The sequence below is a fragment of the Sphaerodactylus townsendi genome, linkage group LG12 (genome assembly GCF_021028975.2).
Source record: "Sphaerodactylus townsendi isolate TG3544 linkage group LG12, MPM_Stown_v2.3, whole genome shotgun sequence".
Lineage (NCBI taxonomy): Eukaryota > Metazoa > Chordata > Lepidosauria > Squamata > Sphaerodactylidae > Sphaerodactylus > Sphaerodactylus townsendi.
The window spans coordinates 55,065,284-55,085,743 of record NC_059436.1 but is presented as its reverse complement, the minus strand read 5'-3'; the positions used below and the strand labels follow the sequence as shown (position 1 = coordinate 55,085,743).

At 46.8% G+C, this 20,460-nt stretch overlaps 1 protein-coding gene and 1 long non-coding RNA gene across 2 annotated transcripts; both read right to left on the bottom strand.

Annotated features, from left to right (window-relative positions):
• Positions 1-1,164: 1,164 nt before the first annotated feature.
• LOC125442042 lies at positions 1,165-3,121 on the bottom strand. Its single transcript, XR_007245930.1, has 2 exons — positions 1,666-3,121; positions 1,165-1,525 (listed from the first exon to the last, which is right to left on the bottom strand). It is a non-coding gene; the product is annotated as an uncharacterized LOC125442042 (long non-coding RNA).
• A 1,926-nt stretch (positions 3,122-5,047) lies between these two features.
• Positions 5,048-19,449, bottom strand: EXOSC2 (exosome component 2). Its single transcript, XM_048513096.1, has 9 exons — positions 19,253-19,449; positions 18,175-18,276; positions 13,389-13,434; positions 11,862-11,951; positions 10,832-10,897; positions 9,875-9,943; positions 8,270-8,446; positions 7,905-8,033; positions 5,048-6,212 (listed from the first exon to the last, which is right to left on the bottom strand). The coding sequence occupies exons 1-9, from the start codon at positions 19,444-19,446 to the stop codon at positions 6,132-6,134; spliced, it is 954 nt and encodes a 317-aa protein (XP_048369053.1). The 5' UTR covers positions 19,447-19,449; the 3' UTR covers positions 5,048-6,131.
• Positions 19,450-20,460: the final 1,011 nt, after the last annotated feature.

Here is a 20,460-nt window from a genome sequence, read left to right as displayed (position 1 = left end):
ATAATCTGACACTAAAGCAGCCCCAGAGCCCAATAAAGGTAACAATAAAATGCACAGGATTTGATTTATTGAACTTCTCACACTGCCATGTGCCAAGAGCAGAAACGAAATCTTGACTTCGCAGGACCAGTGGGGCAGCATCCTTTGGAAATGAAACGTTCCGCCAAGCAATCCACAGGCTGATAATGGTGGGCCTCTCCCCCCTCCCCCAACGCTTCATAAACTTCCTTTCTCCAACATTCCTTTAGCTGGAGGCAATGGATTTCTTCCTCCCTTTTATGGCTAAATGAGAACAGCAAGACATATTGCTGCAGAAAGGCAAAAATGAGGATCACCTGAGGACCTGTTGTGGAGCTATTAGGACAGCACATCTATTTGCATTTTTCTTTCAGGGACAGGCTTGGTCGAACCACGGTGCTGGGCATCCAGAACAAAGACTCCCAGTCTGAGCACTGCATGAGGCACTGAGATTGGCCGTGGAAATTAAACCGCTATTGATGCCTGTCAGAGCACAGAAGTCCCGTGCAGTATTGATACCTTTCTGTCAATATGTGGCCAAGTTCTGACTAGATGGCTTAGTTGGGGCTCCCAGGTAAACTGCACAACACAACGTTGCTTCCATGTTTGCCAGAACTCTTTATCAGACAGAACTGTTCTGTCTGCATCCTGCTTCTCAATGGAAACCTTATGTCAAGGTTCTGGTTTTTGTATGCATGCCCCATAAACCCTGTTCCTGGACATTTTTCTTTGCACAGAGGTGCCTCCCCCAACCCTCTGACTGTTTTATTGACGGGAATCTGCCACGGCACTTGTTTTGTTCAATTTTTTAACTTATTGACAATACACCACAGGGATGGGGCAGCCTGCTGCTAATTTATCCTTTTTTTTAATGACTGCTTTATTATTCGAAGTTGCTTTAAGAGCTGTTTGAGAGTTTTGTGAGATGGTGAATAATAATTTAAGCACCAGAATCTCTAAAAGCTCTCCAGGAACAGCAGAGCTGCCTGTCAGAACGGGCTACTATATAAACAGATAGGAAGGATTGTGGGGATGGCCTCAGATTTCAAGCCTACTTCAAGGTATTTTGTTGGTTCACACAAGGCACTCGATAAGAAGTCAGCCAAATTACAGGAAGCCTCAAATTAGGAGCTGCAAACTATTAAATCTGTAACAAAATAGTTGTATTTATTATATGTAATATATGCAAAAATATTTGTTAAAAACATGAGGCCTGAAATACAGGCTAGCGATGCCTTAAAATCAGTATGATAAATCTTTAACACTGTTGACACAATCATATCAGTGATCAACGAGGGACCATACCTGTTTTGCCCTGTTTGGCCTTCCTTAGTCGTCCTGTCCTTAAAACAAAGATTATCTTGTTGGTCATGTATATAATTGTATCATCAACGGTATTAGAGGTCTGTGCAACCGTTCATATTAATTTTTTAAGATGTCGCCTGTATTTCAGCTCTCAAGCAAAGTACCACCATCCCCTCTTGGGCCTATACCTGTGGTGGCGTACCTTTGGCACTCCAGATGTTATGGACTACAATTCCCATCAGCCCCTGCCAGCATGGCCAATTGGCCATGCTGGCAGGGGCTGATGGGAATTGTAGTCCATAACATCTGGAGTGCCAAAGGTTCGCCACTACGTGCCTATACCATTGCTGACCAGATGCAAGCCAAGCCCTGTCGCATTGCCACGGGGATTTGGCTGGGTCAAAGCCAACAGCACCCCAGAAGATGTTGCGCATTCCTTTCCAGACGCACCAGCTGCATTTGTTACTGGACACAATTCAAGGCCCCTTCCACACAGACATGCCCCAGAGCAGCCACATAGGGCACTTGGCCTGAGAACCAGCCCCTCTGAGTTCTATCCCATTCAAGAACATTGGTAGTAAGGCTGGAAAATAACATTCCCTCCGCCCCTAGAGAGCCATGGCCCATCAGAGAACAATGTTGTGCTAAAAGACTTGCATACATTAGTTTGCTTTTATTCCTTCCATCCCTTTCCTATTATTCAGCTCCTCTGTACCACTACTGGAGTTTCTCAGATTTTTTTAAAAACTAAATCAATAAAACCAATTTGTTTCTCCAAAAAGATTGTGAAAGAGAAACACTTACAGTACAATGGCTAGTTTGCAAGCTGTTAGGTCTTGGACGTTTAACCAATAAACAGACTCTGGATTCTTGATCAGTAGCATTTATTGAAAGGCAGCCAAGTGCCCAGCTTGAAAAAGCCACTTCTGCCAGACCTGCCTTTGCTGAATTTCTTTATCCCCGATCTGTTGGGCATTGAACAAGGGGTGTCTTCAGTGTACCACCCACAATCTGATGGAGAGAGTGAGAGATCCAATCAGACTTTGGAACAGTATCTAAGGTGTTATGTGAACTGTCAGCAAGATGACTGGGTTGACCTTTTGCCCTATGCGGAATATGCCTATAATAACTCTGTTCATAGTAGCACAGGCAAGATTCCTTTTGAGGTGGTTCATGGCCGTTCAGCACCCCCTCTGCCCATGCTTCAGTTGGGGGATGCCCCTGGACCAGATGTTAAAGATTGGATGCGGTCCGTCGCTGATCAATGGCCCCCAATCTTGCGAGCGCTTCAGAAAGCCAGAGACTCATACAAGCGACAGGCTAATAAGCATAGATGTGACTTCCCTCTAGTGGTAGGAGATATGGTGTTCCTCTCCACAAAGAACCTTCGGGACATACATAGACCCTCAAAATTAAGTGCGAAGTATATTGGGCCCTTCAAGATTGTCAGGGTGATCAATAAGGTGACTGCTGAACTGGAACTGCCTAATGCATTGCAAAAAATACACCCTGTTTCATTGCAGCTTACTGAAGAAGACGAATTCACCGGATGTCTGGCATCCCGAGATGAAGGTTCCTCCTCCGGTCCTGATTAATGGAACCAAACTGTAAGGTTGTGGTGAGTGTGTGTTTTCTGACCTTGAGAGGTTCCTGCTGGAGGTTCTTGGCTTAATGCCTGGGAAGGCGAATTTTGCTGTTTTGGTTATCTTTCATTTGCTTGTTAGTCTGTGTGAAATCCTGCCCTGTTTATACTCTTTTGGCGGGAGCCTGTTTGATACCCTGTAAAAGCTGTTGATCGAGATCTGGGCTTCAGCTCGCATGCCAGCTCAATAAAGAACTCATAACGGTTGCTTTTGCCTGGACCTTACTAGTTCGTTACACAAACATTATGAACTTTCTGACATTCTTGATTCTCGCATCTATCGGAACCACTTGCAGTATTTGGTCTCTTGGAAAGGTTGTTTACCTGGGCAGAATCAGTGGATATTCACTGAAAATGTTAAAGCCCCCCGCCTCGTTAGAGTTTTTCATCAATGCTGCCCAAGCAAGCCGGGGGGAGGACCCTAGAGAGGAGCAGAATGTCAGGAGGCCTGTTATTAAGGGGATTTTGCTTTTGCTGCTTTCTGTATGCTGAGGGTGGAGGAATGGGTTAATTGCATTTCTAACTGTCTTTCCACTGTCTTCTGTATGATGGTATACTGTACCAGGTGCTGCCCAAGGTCAGTGCCTGGCTGTCTTCACCGTTATCTCTTTTGCAGTTCTTTTAGGGTGCGCATTCCCACGGGGGGGTGGGGGGGTGCAGTCTACTTTAACTATTGGGTTTTGCACAGACAAACCTTAGTTCTGGCACTGACCACAGAAGATCTCAATACTCAATAAACTACTGTTTTACATGAGTTTGTTTCAGTTTTTGGGATTCTGACAGAAGCACACCCAGGGCAACTTCCACACCAGATGTTCTGTCTTGGAACTGATGTTATTCATCGACAGTAAGTGCACAGAATCCTGAAGAAGTTGCTGCCAACCCACTGTGGCCCACGGCTTCCCATGTTGGCCTCCCACTTCTTCCAGAGCTGGTTCATGGGCAGTGAGAGCAGAAGGTCCCGGTTCATTCCCTGACTTCTCCCATTAATTTTGAATAGGTTGGGACAGCAAAGAGGAGGCAAGATCCAGGAATGTTCAATTAAATGGCCAGTTCACATAAAGGGGGAGAGAAGCCAGCGGTTTGGGGGGATTTGTCTTTTTGGAGTTTTCTTGCTTAATGTTTCTTCAAACTGACCCATCAGTGGTGGTATTTTGTCATGTTGCACCTACAGAACTGCAGATAAACACCCACACATGCTGAACAAAATAATTCTTCACAGACTGAAGCAAGAAACAAACCTCCAGAAACTCCTAAATGCAGAGGCAGGGTAATAAATACACATTGCTGTAAAGAAGTCTCCAGACAGATACCTCTCCCCCCCTCCCCCCACTGCAAAGAGGAAATGATCATGAAATTATTGGAAATACCAACTGTAATATAACTAGTGACCAAGATTTCAGTGCCATTGCTCCAAATGTGACTTACTCCTCAGGAAGCATAATTTGGATCTCACTTTGAGGGGACTGGGCATTAACAGGGACATAAAAGCAATTTCCAGCATATTGCTTGAGATTAATTATTCAGTGGTGTCCAAGGGCCCTTTTGCTGCAGCAGCCCAGAGGAGGGCTGGCCTTGGAAGCCTGGATCCTTGGGGCACTCCGCTCTTGTAAATCTCCCACTCATTCTGACAAGATCTGGTCAGAAGAAATTCCTAGCAGCCCGGATACGCCTCTCGCTCTAGTGCCATGAATCTGCCCCCTGCAGGATCCAACAATTGGTACCTGCCAACCAAGACGACTAAAATACCTTTCAGTCTCTTGGCATATTTTGAAATGCTGGTCTGTGCTTGGGAAACAAGGCGGCTGGATTGGCCTGGGTCCGACTTCAACAGCAGACATCCTTCCATCTTAGAAGAACGGCTCAAATCGGCCACAAACCCTTCTTGAGACAGAAAGTTGGACTCTCTCCGTCTGTCCTTGTTATTTATAAAGCAGCCCTTCCAACTGAGAGATTCTGGTGCCTGAAAGACCCGACAAATCAAAAATACTTGTTTGGGCTTTTTCTTTTTCTTTTGTTTACAGTGCAGGCTGTTTTTAGGACTTCTTGCCCAGGTGATTCTTTGGATAGCAAGACCTTGTGTTTTTATTTTCTTTAAAAAGTATTTATTGAACGGCGTTATTTTACAGATCTCCAGTACAAAAAAACTAGAACACCCAAATGCAAAGTTCAGAAGCTTGTAGATGCATAAGCAAGATAATCAAAAATAGTGGACGTTTCTGGTTATGCAAAAATATGAAGCTGCACAAAAGGTGCTCTCAGTGACGACAGCTCAGCACGACCCACCCCTTGGCGGCCTCAGGATGACCTACCAGAGGCTGACACACACAGAGCACAGCACCACTGGCAAATCCCAGGCATGCCTGGAGACTGCACAGTTCATGGACCGTGCAATAGCCGTCAGGGCTGTTTGTCATTGCTTGGGGTGGTCACAACAACTTCGGACTATAAACAAGAGTGCTGCAAACTTGCTACTCTGGGCAAGACGGAGTTGCGAGCGCTCTGGCCAAGGGCAAGAGGATTACCAGAGGCTGCATGATCCGCAGGCCACATAAGGTTGTGGTCTCTGGGTCTGCCTGCCATCTGGCAAAGCTGATATGACAGCACCATGCTGCACAGCAGTAGACGGCAAATGTGTTGAGCGCCAACTTGATCTGCCTTCTCGCACGCACGCGTGCCTTTATGTGTGACCGCACTCATGCGCCAGTCCCTTCCATTATGATGGGATTTGGAAGACAGCTCACTGAAATGTGAAGACATGCACAAATACCGGAAGAAGGCAGTGTGCGAGAAGAAACTCCAAGACACTTACAGCATCGTGCACAACAGCTGCTAGTTACACTGAATAGCCCTTCCAATCCAGGTAGGATCTTTCAGAGAGCATTTACCTTACTGCAGAAAATGTTTCTGCGGCAGTTCTTACAATATCTTAACATTCTTAACCAACAGCTCCATTTGCTTTCAAGTTTCTTTTTGCATTCCTTTGTGGCGTGGGGTTTTTAACCAGTGCTCAAGAAATCCCACGCTGAACAGACATGCAGGTGGTGCTCTGAAAACAAGAGCAACACTCAGTTGATTTTCCAGACTGCAGAATGTCTTGAGAAGGTGGGGAGCCAGTGCTGCCTCAGGGAATCCATTGGACCATTCCCCTCCTCTCCCTCCACAATCACCCTTCTAGCTCCAGGAGCCGTTGCCGCGTCTGAAGCACTATCTCCTCCATCACCTCTGGCTTCAGAAGGTCCTTGATCTGCAATTTTTTTAAAAAAGGATATAAACAGGGAGACCCGCAGATGTGCTGGAAAGCAGACCCAATATTGGTACAGTTGTTTGGGCAGCTGGGAAGTCCCTCCCCACATCACATTCAGTCTAAACATACATTTCCCCTAATATACTTAAGTCTTGGCCAGCTTTTCTGAATGTCTGAATGTGGATAAGGAAAGCCAGCCAAGGGTAGTTCCGATTGGCTCGTAGCTACGCCGTAACCATTTTTCAACTACTGATGATTTTTGCAAACATGGGCTTAATTATTTTTTAAAAGACTGACAGCTGACAGAGGGCCGAGCTGAAGGCTACATCAGCATTTGATTCACTGCTGTGGGTGCATGCGCACTATGAAGCATGGCCATAGCCAAGCTCACACACACCCCAACCCCCCGCCCAAGTGAAAAGCCTGCTGATGCTAAGATGTGATATCATCACAAGACACTGTTTATACAACTGGGTAAAATGGGCAGCTTTGAGTCCTCTCCAGCCACAAAAGCTGCATTTCACCCCACAAGAAACAGTGAGATGGTTGCGCGCTCAGCCCTGCCCAAGATCCTCCCACAACAGAGCTGGGAAAACCTCCAGCCTGAGGTCACCACTCCCAGACAGAGCCAAGCCAGCGGGCTGACTCAGCAGGAGATGGTCTGAGAACGGTGCGTGAGGGAGGGGCTGTGGCCCGGAAGGGGAGGGTCTGCTTGGCAGGCAGAAGGTCCCGGCAGCCCCCCCAGTTACAGAATCTGGCAACGGAGGTGATGAAAGACCCTGGAGAGCTGCTGCCAGACTGACCTTGAAGGACCCAGGGTCAGATTCAGCATAAAGCAGCTTCATGTGTTCATGGGGAAATGGGGGCACCTCTTGGCTAACACGTGCTACTGGCCAGGCCATCGCTCAGAGGAAAAGTGCCTGTTCTTCATGCAGAAGTGTCCAGATTCAATCTCTAGGAAAAAGGTCTCAGGAATTGGATGCTGGGAAGGGTCTTTCTCATTGGAAAGTTCTTGCCACCAGAAAGGGCTTCCTAAAGGCAGCTGGCTGAGCATATTGGTCTCATCCTATGGCCGTGGTGGCGAACCTTTGGCACTCCAGATGTTATGGCAGGGGCTGATGGGAATTGTAGTCCATAACATCTGGAGTGCCAAAGGTTCGCCACCACTGTCCTATGGTCTCATCCAGCAGGCGCCAGCTTCTGAAACACACCCAGGGCCACGGCTCTTATACAAAAGCACCAGGGCAGGCATAAGCTGCTGCACAGAGTAAAGGTAAAGACAGTCCCCTGTGCAAGCAGCGGGCCATTACTGACCCATGGAGTGATGTCATATCATGACACTTATTAGGCAAACAATGTTTATGGGGTGGTTCGTCACTGCCTTCCCCAGTCATCTACATGGCTGTGCAGACACTCGCTGCAAAACGGTGAAGGGTCTTCAGACCTGACCCCATTCTCCCACCTGGTTATTTGTGGAGGGCTGTGAAAATCACAAGCTTACCCCTTGCACGAGAAACCGCCAGGGGAGCAAGGCCCTGGGTGCTGCCAGGGATCCCCACACCCCACAGCGGGGGTGTGTGTGTGTTTCCTTTTGAAGAATCTTTTATGCTCTGCCGGCAAGGGGGGGGGGGGGAGCATATCAGCAAGGCCTCCCTCTGCCCATAGCAACAAATCATGGATCAATGCCACTACCTGATGAGACAGGGATGCTTCGTAGCAGTACAGGATGCTGGTGTCGTAGAGCATCAGCTTTTCCGCAACCAGAGCCACGATGCAGTTGCGGAGGCGGGAGATGACTTCTCGGTCAGGCAACGGCACTGGCTGAAGAAGAGGGAGGAAAGGAGACCAAGTGTGAGGCAGAAGCAGGGAAGTTCAGGCCCCCACGGATCTGTTGAAAATAATTCTGGAAGGGGAGACTTCAGGGAAAAGAAGGATTTTCACACTGTTCCTCTCCCCCTGATGTGAGTCTTCATAGCTTCCCAGCTTGTATGCTCAACTTCTGAACTCCAACCAAGGTTGCCCTGACGTGCTTCTGACCCAGGCTCTCCAAGCCTCACCTCCAGGTTGGCGATGAAGCCCCCGGCCTCTTCGTCCTTCTGTTCAGGAGTCGGATAGATCCAGATGAACCCGTTGTTGCCGAGGATGATGGAGGCCCCGCATGGCAAGTCGTGAAAGTGAGTCTTCTGCCGTTTCACAAGGGACGGGGAAACCTGGACTAGCACCCCCTGGCCGAGCTGCAGAGAAGAAAAAAGAACAACAGTTCTCAATGAAGGACAGCTTTTACCAAAGCCAGACTACTGTAACATGTTTCATGGTGGGCTGCCCTTGATGACTGTACATCATCTGCAGCTTCTATCTTTGTCAGGTCACCAAGCATTGCCTGCCTCCCACTCACCTTGTTTTGTGGTGGGGGGAGGAATCAGTCTAGTCTACGACCACCATGAAGCAGCACAAGCCTCTTGGCTGTAAGAAGGGGACACTCTTTGGTCTTCTACACAGGGCCTAGGCAACAATGTCCTTTGCCAAGGACCGCCAACTCCCATACAAACCTACCCGGCCATGATGCTCATGCTCAGAAGCCCTGCTTCGGGTGCCCCTGCATCCTGAGGCGAGATGAGAAACAGCCTTCTCGGTCACAGCACCAAAATTATAGCACTCCCTCCCTGGGAAGATCCATCCAACTCCCTCAGTCACTGTCTTCCGCCAGTGTTGAAGCCTGTTCCTCTCATCTGTAGTGTTCCCATATTGACCTCCCTCGAATTCCAACTGCTGCCCCCGGGGGGGGGGGGGGTACGTGCATGCGTATATACCTGACTTAGAATTTTTTAAAAATTGGTTTTCCACCCTTTTTGGATGCAAAGTTAGGACAGAAATATCTTAAAGCAAAGGCTCCCCTTGAACATGGATGAACACACATGTACGTGCAGCCGTCTTATACTGAAGGTCCGTATTGTCTACTCGGCCTGGCAGATGCTCTCGAGAGTCTCAGGTGAAGAAAGGTCTGTCACATGACCTGTCACATGGCCTGGGCCTTTTAACAGGCCACCCACATTTCACCCAAAGTCCAAAGATGCCCACAGGCTCAAAAATGCTGGAGACCCCTGAACTCTAAAATCCAAATTGGGGGTGGGGGAGAAACTTTGCCGCAAAAGTAAAAATTGTCTGTTTCCTGGAATCAGGTGTGACCATCAAATAATCCCAACAAGCAAGAGAGCAGCATGAACTCCAAATCAGGACCCAGGAAGGGCAACATTCAAGAGGCCACAAATGTCTCTGAGAGAATAAAAACATACAATGCCACGGAGTGCCTGGAATATTTTGTTTATTTTTGTTTATTTCAAAGCTTTTTAGAGCTGCTTCCCCTCTGAAAATTGTTACTAATATCTGGTGCTGGTTTTTCCCTTTCAGAAGCACCCGAGTGCCTGTGAGAGGTTTCTGCTACGGGGTCAAACAGCCACCGGCTGCTGTCCGAAGAGAACAAATGCAATGGCAGTATGAACGCAAATGGTACTGGCTACAGGTAATAAACGCAGAGGCAATAGGATCACAGTTTACAAAAACACTCCCATCCAACTGAGCAGCCTTCTCTCCCAGGTGCGGGAAGCATTCAGGGGGCAGTTGAGGTACCCAACTGCAGCGAACACTTTAAAGAGCTGTCTTACCTTCCCGTATTTCAGACTACGGGTATGCAGCGATACTGCCCCATCCGAGAAAACTGCCTGGACTTCTGCCTGTTAAAATCACTTAAGGAAACAACAGGTGCACAGTGTTGCATTTCCTGAACACCCCTGGCCATCTCCAGCTATTTAGCTCCCATTCGTGCCAGAGGGGTTTGTGCAGAACTTCCAGGGGAATGCACCAGATGGATCAGATCCACTTCTGCTCTTCTGTATCCACTTGGTGCCCCCAAAGCAGGTCCCTGGGAGGCCCACCTCCATTCCCAGGGAACATCCATGCATTCCTATGGCCCATTTACCACTACTGAAGCGCAGCCTCACAGGCCAAGCTTAAAGGGTGCTCACACATGAGTCAGTAATACATTCCCAGCTCTGGAGAAACCACACCGATCACCAGGCGAGCAAAATGCTGCAAGACATCAAGGCTTTGCTTAATAGTCTGGATTTATATCTCCCCTTTCTCTCCTGTAAGGAGACTCAAAGGGGCTTACAATCTCCTTTCCCTCCCCCCCCCCAACAAACACCCTGTGAGGTGGGTGGGGCTGAGAGAGCCCCGTAGAGCTGTGACTCGCCCAAGGTCATGTGTTGGAGTGCACAGGCTAACCTGGTTCCCCAGATAAGCCTCTAAGTGGCATAGCGGGGAATCAAACCCGGTTCCTCCAGATTAGAGAGCACCTGCTCTTAACCGCTACACCACACTGGCTATGAGGAGGGTTCACCATCGGACGATATGAAGCTGCTTTATACCAGGCCCGCAGCACGGCCTCCTCTGACCGGCAGCGGCTCTCCAGGGTCTCAAGCAGAGGATGGCTCTCTTGGCGCCAGCTGCCCAAGATCCTAGACCTGGAGTTGCTGGGGTCTGAATGCAGGGACCTTGGAACACACACCCACACTGCAGGTGCTCGACCACTCAGCCACACGCCCAAGTCCACAGGAGGATACGCTGATGAGGTCTCCTTCTTGCAAGTAGTCTCTCATGGCGAGCTCGTCCTCTGCCGACCTTCGCCTCTGCAAAACACAAAGCACCATCCGCTCCATTGGCCAAAACCAGCCACTGAGTCACTTCACAGCTTGTGGCATTTTTGTCCAATAAAATGTTAGGTTGGATCCCAGCCAACTTTTTCACTGGCAGAACCGAGCTTTCCTGCCTCACCTCTCCCACAACCTCTACAGAGCAATATGCTCCCGGATAATTTGGGGGGGCAGGGGAGGAATCTGCCGTGGAAAGGAAATCGCCAGTCTTTTGCCCAACAGGGTGCGATTCTCTACATGTCCTGGGGGATCAGGGACACTAAACACAGCGGGACTTGGGCACTTTTCATTGTGGAATTCAAACAGCACAAGCTTTGACAGGCTGCCACAAAGGGAGGCCCATGGAATTCAGTTGGGCTTCCTCGCCAGTCAATCAGCCCAGGAATGCAGCCAAAGGAGATCAAGAGGGTACCAATCCATGCCCCCCTGTTCCCCCCCCCACTGCTCCTTGCTTTGCGTCTTTGCAAAGCTACATCTTGAACCTTCTCTCTACCCCTTTGAGATCTATTTGCCTCAGAAGATCTGAGACTGGCCAGAAGCTGCATAGGAAGCTGGATAGGAGCTCAAAGGGAGCTCCAAGCTTTACAGAGAAACAATCCATCATGAATCAATATTAGAAGCTGCCCGCCAACAAGGAAACATCTTACCAATAATAAAGTGCTAAGGGATGGAATGTCTGACTATGAACCCTCCTCCAATAAGGAGGACGAGCCCTGCCTTATTGGTGGAGGGTTTGTCATTGGGACATCCCATCCTCACCCCAGAGAAGCAGCACCTTGCTCCGGAGCGGCACAAGCCCTGTCACCCTCCCCTCCAGCAAGCCCTCCCCTACCTGCCCTCACCCCCACCCCTGTCTAGGCCAGCTGTTGATAGTTAAAGGTAAGTCTTGTAGCCCACTTTTGCCTAATTTTCATAACAGTGGGTACAAATAATCACTCACCAGCTCCCCACCGGGAAGATTCATAGAGGACAGAAGCAAGACTGAATCCAGCTTGGAATTCGTTTCAACTTTCCAACGTTTCTGCTGCACCTGAAGAAAAAAGAATCACTGCGCAAAGTTGAAGTTAGCTCTAAATCCACCAGGTGTCCTCTCCCGACTTAGGGTGCTGGCGATGGAATTAATAGTCATTTGGCTGATATAGATTCTGAGTTACAAGAGCAGTGCGGCAGCACACAGAAAGGAACTGGCTGATCCCCTTCCTCCCACTGGCCCTTAAGATCCCACACCAGAATTTTGTTCTTGGGGGCCAGTGGACCCTTGGGAACAGCAGTGGGGGACAAGTGGACGTCTTCAGGGAAATGGAAAGAGCAATACAGACTTGCACTTACCTGTAACTGTAGTTCCTTGAATGGGTTTCTGTGCAGCCCCACATTGGGACTGCGCTTGCGAGTGCAGTCCCAATGTGGGGCTGCATAGAATACCCACAACGGTGAATTGTGAGATATCACCCCCACACAGTGGAAGTGCTTTCCCTGGGCAGAGAAAGAGGTTCAGATTTAAGCCACTGAAATGAATATAAAAAACCTGCTGGCAGCGGCACCTTGAGTTAATGCAAAGATGCAACTGCCTTCTGCCACTCACCCCTGCAGAGTTTATGCAACAGTAAATCTTTTAGTCTTTCAGATGGCACAAGTCGCAGCCCACCTGCTGCAACCATGTAGAGCTTTCAAGGCAAGTGTCAGGCAGGAGCCAGGCTGGCATCCAGCAGAGAAGCACCGGGGGGATGGGGGATGAGCAAAGTGATGTCAAAATGCTTTTGTTTTCCCTAGGTCACCAAGCAGAAGCACCCAGGGCCAGGCGGCCCTTGAGTCCACCCTGCATTCCTCTCTTTCACACCTTCTGTAGTGTGGGATAGAATCACGGGAAAGGGAGGTGAACAGGAATTGATATATTGGGGTTGTGTGATTGTTCTGGCAGAACTAGCTTTCCCCTACCAGCCGCTGCTGTCTGCCAGTAAAGACTTCTAAACCTTCAAGTTCCAGAGTCTAATTTGAGTTACAGATCCGGGGCTTGATGGCAAGAGACAAGGTGGTTTGCAGTTGCCTGAGTCTGCATTGCAACCCTGGACTTCTTTGGTGCTCTCAAACCTAAACACTAACCAGGACAATCCCACTTAGCTTCTGCAACCTTCTGAGCCTGGATTGTTCAGGTCAGGGCAACCTAAATGTTAAACCCCACCTCCCCCCCAAAAAAATACACTTCCCAATGAGGACTAGAAGATGTTCCAGAATGCATGAAATGACAGAGTGATTGAGACTCACTTAAAGGGAAAGTGTGTGTGGCGGGGGGGGGGGGGGGGAAGGAAGTGGAATTAGACGGCTCAGTCTGCTGAGAACTTGAGAAACTTGTAGGGAGAACATGAGAGGAGGTAAAAGTATTCCTTCCTTCCACTATTATTTGCAGGTTTAATACACTTAACACACAACTAAAGCATACACATCAAGGAACTAAACATGGGACTCATACCTCCGTGATTCGTCCAACCACAACATCGCCAACTTCACCATTATACCTATCAAAGAAAAAAGTTTAAAGCAACTCCTCAAAGCAGACTTTTCTCCACTCCAACAATCGCTATGCCATTTCTACAGTGTTATGAATACTATGATAGTTGCTGGTGGCATATACTGGTGAAAGGACAGCAAATAGTATTTTGAAATTCTATAGAACCAGAGGCAGCTCTTAAGCTATTTAAAGCTAAATAATCCCACACCTTGTATATGGATCATTCCTGGGCTTCTCTCTCTCTTCCTTTGCCCCCCTGGAGAAAGTTCAAGCCAAATTTTTAAGGTCACTCTAGCAACTTCCCAAGTATCTAACGCTTGGATTAGGTTAGAAGCTGGGATGATCAAGGTAGATGCCATAATCAAAATAACTTCAACAAAAAGATGGCTCACAGCTCTTCTAAATCCCCATGGACTGTTGTTCCCTGCAATATTGCAGGCCAATTTTTAATCAAGCTGGCATAAGGCTGTTCTAAAAACCATCCAGCAAATAGAACTTTCCCCCAATACTCTTTTAAATCGGGGGATAGAGAAAGCCAGGGAGATTATCAGGCAAAGAGTTTTTGACATAGACAATCTGATTTAAGCCTTACTCTGGAATATCTGGCCTCCAAAACCTTTAGATTTCTGGTGAAACCAGTCCCCTATCTATTTTTTCTAGAAAATAAAAATCAGAGGATGTTTTCATTGGCTCGAAGCAACACCCTGCCATCTGCTGTCTTAGAGGGTATTCAAGAAAATCCCCTCTGAACAGAGGCTCTGTGGTTGCTCCTTGGAAGAAATCGATTTTCTAGAACATAAGTTGCTTAAGTGTCCTCTGGAAGAAAGAAGGCACAAACAATGACTGAATGGGCTAGAAAAGCAATAAATGGAAATTGAACTATTTGCTGTTAGGTAAGGACCAAAGGGTTTACAGTTATGTAGCCCGGTTTTGTGTTTTAGTAAACAAATACAGGAGAGCAGGTGGGCAGGAGACCTTTAATTCCTATAGAGGAATGTTAAATTAAGTTTTACTTTATATTTTAACTTTATCTCTTTGTTTGTAAATAATCTGGAATTCAGCCTTTTATGAATTGTTGTTTTACTGATTCTTAACCATAAATAAACTACTACTACTATGATAGTTGTGAAAACAGAGCAACTTAACAGGGAGAATACAATAAAGGATACATCTAAAAAGACTAGTGGTGGGAAAAAGCACCATCAAGTCACAGCCAACATGGCAACTTTGTAAGGCTTTCCAGGCAAGAGACACTAACAGAGGTAGTTTGCCATTGCCTGCCTCTGCAGAGTGACTCTGGGCTTCTTTGGTGGTCTGCCATCCAAGCCAACCCTACTTAGCTTCCAAGATCAAATGAGATTGGGCTAACCTGGGCTATCCAGGTCACAGCCTAGAAGGATATTATTTATAATTGTTGTAGAATATCCTTTATACTGGAAAGCACTGGAGGCAAATGAGTTGTTGGCAACTATTCCATGCTCCCTGAGGAAGGCAGAGGAGCTTCAAAGCTCTTAGCACTCAGAACTTGGAACACATTTTTTGCTAGAAAAATTGTCAGCAATTATTGAACAAGTCCTGTTTGGAAAAGATGGCAGTTGGCAAATTAAACAGACATTTGAATCCGTAGGTCTGTCCAGGACTTTTATTGTATGCGTATTACTACATCACCACGATTGTATGTACATATTAAACTAAGCAATATTAGTTTAATATTATGATTGTATTTAGTGTAGCCTGGTTACAAAGTTGGTATTTGGTATTATTTTGTAACCTCTCGCTGTTTGATGATCATTAAACTTGCCCACCAGCCAAAAGCAAAAACAGCCTGCAGTCTGCATTCAGATAACTGAACCAGCCACAATCCACTGAGCCCAAGAAACCACAAAGCCATCATTTCATTTAAACATTGTGGCAAACCAGTTTGTTTTCAAAGTGGGCACTTTTCAATGTTTGTATTGCACAAAAAAGGAAGAAAGAAGGCACAAACGTGAGATCTTCCAGTGCTTGTGTTCCAACAGTCAGAAGACCACTTGAGAAAGCTGACAGCCTAAAAGCTCTTCATTGCTATCAGCTGATACACAACTGAATTAACACTTGTTACCAATAGGATATCTCCAACATTGTATTCAATATAAGCAGCAATCTCTAGCGGAACTTAAGTGGAACCAACTTTTACATGCGTCCGCAACAAATAATTCCAGGCAGTTTTGGTATCTGATTAATGGACCGTGTAATCTGGGTCTGACATCAACCTCATCAATTTCTCCATCTAATTGACATAGCTATTTTTCTAACCTTTTTTATGCTGACAAGTTGGAAACCCCGTGCCCAGTGGCAGACTCTCTTGAACTGCCTGACTGGCCCCCTGTCTTAGTACAGGAAATTGCTGATTTGATAAGTGGTCTAAAAAATGAGAAAGCGGCTGGTCCAGATTCAATTATCCCGGAGATTTTGAAATCAGATCTGGAGTGGTGGAGCCCTCTCCCGGCGGCAGTGTTTACTATCATTAATAACACAGGCGTTATCCCAAACAGCTGGCGATTAGCCATATTAGTACCAATTTACAAAAAGGGAGACCCTACTGATCCTTCCAATTACCGGCCAGTTAGTTTACTATCAGTAATTGGAAAGCTCTATTCAAAATTATTATTAATTAGATTGCAAACCTGGCTGGATCAAACCAAAATAATTGGACCTGAGCAAGCAGTATTTTGTAAGAATAAATCAACCTTGGATCACTGTTTAGTACTATCCCATCTGGTAAATAAGTATACTACTCAAAAGACTTCTAAATTATTTGATGCTTTTATTGACCTAAAAGGAGTCTTTGATACCGTGACAAGAAATCTCCTGTGGGACAAGATGAGGTCATTGAATGTTGACCCCAGGCTTCTATTCCTGATCAAACAGTTGTATACCAACACTGCTTGCCAAGTTAGATGCTCTGGTGAAGGTCAGTTAACTAGCAGAATTAGCACTCCTAGGGGGGTTAAACAAGGTTGTACACTGGATCCTACTTTATTCAATTCATTCCTCAATGATTTACCTCATGCTTTGGCATCAGTGAATGGGCATAGTCCTAAGTTACATCTTACCCATGTTCCTTTACTGTTGTATGCAGACGATGCAGTGTTATTGTTCTTGTCCAGTATTGGTCTTAAACGTCTAATGTACAGTTTTGCTAATTATTGCGAAGAGAACAGACTGGAAATTAGCCATGTTAAAACTAAAGCTCTCATTTTTGCTAAGAGTTTTTGCCCACGTCCTGGCAAATTAAGGGCCACAAAATTGAGCAAGTCAAATATTTCCGATATCTTGGCATTTGCTATAGGTATAATTTGTCATGGTCCTCTGAGTGACAAGCAGTAACTATCTCGGCACATACAAACATGACGGCAATATATCGCTTTTTCTACAGTAAAGGCAATCAATACATTCCTGCTGCCTTGAAGGTTTTTGACGCTAGGATTGGCTCCTTGTTACTGTATGGTTCCCCCATTTGGATTTCAGCAATAAATAAATCATTTAATGTATTACATTCCAAATTCCTTCAGAAACTAATCGGCTCTCTAGTTGTGTGCCTTACGCTGTGCTGTGCATAGAGATGGGCCAAACAACTCTAAAAAACTTGGCATGGATAAGGGCCATAAAATATTGGCTGCATATACATTTTCTAGTGGGATCCAATAGTTATATTCCCTCTCTGTTATCAGATCACTTTATCTCAGAATGGTATACTTTGATCTTTAGAAAGGTTGAAGCTATTGGCTTCCCTTTGGAATCACTCCTTATGTTCACAGAGGTGGAAGCCTTCAGATTAGTTAAGAATAGGCTCTTGGATCTTGATTTTCATTATTTGGCTCTTGCAGCCAAGACATCCTGCTCCCCGACCACATTATTAATTCCATGCGAGTGTGGAATTATGGCAACATATCTCATCTGCTGATTGATCCCACCCAGAGGAGAGCTTTGGCTACTGCAAGATGTAATGTGCTGCCATCAGCTCTTCTGGAGGGAAGATTTAAGAATATAGAACATTCTAAAAGGGTTTGTTCTTGTGATCTGGTAACGGTTGAAACACTTGACCATTCACTGTTTGTATGCCCTAAATATGATCAGATACGCATGAAATACATGAACTCCTTTTTCTTGCAATGTTCTCAGTGGCAAGAGTGTTACAAGATACCCAACCTCCTGAACAGCTCTGATGTGCTCTTTTGTGAGACTGTTGCAAATTTTATACTGGAAATCAGTAATTTTAACTGTGTTTTTTAATCTTGTTTTACTCTGAAATTTTGTCCTGTTTCGTATGCCAATAAAGGCTTGTTGTTGTTGTCTGCTAATATATTAAACTGAATTAACACTTGTTACCAATAGGATATTTGGGGGACATTAATTCACAAGATCACTTTGTGTCAGAAGCACCTTAGAAGGATTTAACACACATCCCAAGTTTGATTCTGTGCACTTGGGATTAAATGAAGAAAGTTTAATTAATGGAATTAAGACTGCTGTGAATGTTCACCCTTAGATACAGCTGAGCTTTGCCTGGAAGAGACCTCTTGAGTTTTAGGGCATTTTGGCCCCAGTGCGCGTGTCTGCCAACTAGAGACAGCAATTCACATACCTCAGATGAACAGAGTTCCAGACCATGAGAACTGAAACCCCAATGTTATCAGCTAGCCATCACGGGAAGGCTTTGCTGTCAGAAACAAACACAGTTCCCTCCCAGAATTAAAAGTCTCACCTTGTTTTCAAAGCTTTCACACAGACCAGCTTGTTCACCCTGTCCACCACACCAGCCACGGATGCCACAAGCTTCTCACTGCCCATGTATGTACCATGGCCCCTGTTGAGAATACAAAAGAGCACTCGCTGAACACAGAATTTGCAAGGTTTCAGGCATCCACAGTCCCTTGTTCTGTCTCTCTACACATGGCTTGAAGTTTGTGAGTTTTTCTGTTTTGTTTTAACTTTTTTTAAAAAGGTAACTAAGAGCAACCACAGTAGAATTTTGGAAAATTATGTAGACAAAAATCCTTTGCCCTCTCTGATAATGTTAAGACTCAACAAAATGGATACGGGATAGGTTTAGACAAGACACCATGAAGTACTTCTTTACACCATGCGATTGAATCAGAGAATTCATTGCCAGAAAACCTAACCGTGGGCACTGGCCTGAGAAGGGGATTGGTCAAATCCATGGCAAAGGACAGCCATTTTGCTGGCAGCCGTAGAGCCAAATTGAGCCCAACTGGATCAGACCAGGAGCCCGTCCAGCCCAGCATCCTGTCTCCTGCAGCAGCCAGCCAACAACAGTTGCTTCTCTCCACTGATATTCCCAGATCAACTACTCTGCACTTGGAGGCTCCCTTTACTCGCCTCTGCTCCTTGAATAAGTCAAATCCCTTTTCCAGACCATCTGCACCTCTGTCCATCACTTACAGGGCCAGGTTGCCACCAGGGTCGGGCATCAGGCTTTAGGGAATCCTGGGCAGGAGGATGCCCGCTGCCCCAGCAAAGCACACGGCTCCTCCTGGCTTGCCTGCACCTGCACCCTCCTCACGTCCACAAATTTCACCCTGGAGAAGGGGGACCAGCGCCATTCCTTACGTCCCCATCTGCAATTCCAAAGGCGTCCATTTGAATCTTCACAACAACCCTGTAGGGTAGGCTGAGAGAGTGTGGCCGGCCCCACCCCTCAAGTCTGTTCTGAGGGTCTAACCACTACGCTTCCTACCCTGGAAGGCAGTCAACTCGTATGCGCATGCGCAGGTGCTACGGGCCGTGCAACGAGTGGCTTTGGGAGAGGACCCCGCCGTCACCTCATATATCCGGGATCGGTGGTGATCGTGTCCCCCGGAGCTACCAGGTCCCGGTCGCCCTCGCCGGCCACCCGCGGCAGACTCTGCGCCAGACGCTTGCGAGGCCTCGGCAGCCGGACCTCCACGCCCGCCATCCTAGCTCCTGGCGCCCGCCAGCCTTCAAGCCCCGCCTCCCTGCCTGCCGCTTCCGCCATATCAACCTAGAGACGGGATGAAAGAACCCGCCTCTAAACGTCACTTCCGTTTCGACTCGTACGCCGCCTTGTGGCGGGGTCAGGAGTCGACATGCAGAGTGGCAGCGCCATGAACATGGAAGGGGGGGGGGGTGTTTGCAGTTTTTTTCCAGCCTGGAGGGGACGTGCTTTTGACGACTGACGGTGCCTCATCCTGTTCCGCTGCCTGCATCATTGCTGCCCCTCGACCAGACGCGGTCAACTCGGAACCGGAATCGCGTACCTGCTTTGGTCCATCCTGTATCACAGGTGTCAAATTCGCGGCCCTCCAGATGTTACGGACTACAGTTCCCATAATCCCCTGCCAGCACCATGCTGGCAGGGGATTATGGGAACTGTAGTCCATGTGCAACACCTGTGGCGCTTTTAGTTAATGCCACCACCTGCCGATGATGGGTTTGGGCACAGTTAGGCGGAAGGGGCTTTACTGCCCGGGAAAAGACCGAGGGCCGCCATATTTACTCCTGGCACTGCGGCACGTGCCGCTTTTCGAACCTGCAGTTCTCTGGTCCCCTCTAGTGTCTGTGTCTGGGATGTAAAAAATTTCCAGGCTGCCCCGACAACCATCTGCAGCATGTAGTCAATGAATTGGTATGATTAATCAACTCAAAGAACTTGGGTGCTGTGTGGTTTCCGGGCTGTATGGCCGTGTTCTAGCAGCAGTCTCTCCTGACGTTTCGCCTGCATCTGTGGCTGGCATCAAGATTTCATTTTTCACCTATTTCATTTTCACCTATTTCATTTTTACCTACTTTTATTCTGCATTTCTTTTCTTGTTCTGGTTATTTTGTTGGTTTGTTTCTTTTCCCTTTTTCCTCCCTGCATCCTTGGACCTGCTCATCAGTATTGTACACAATTTAAAGGGTGCGATCTATAATTTTTAATAGAAGTGAGAGTTTTAAAGATAATTTTAAGTATAATTTCTATCATTTAAAGTTTTTATTATTAAAAACAAAAAAATATTTACAAACATAA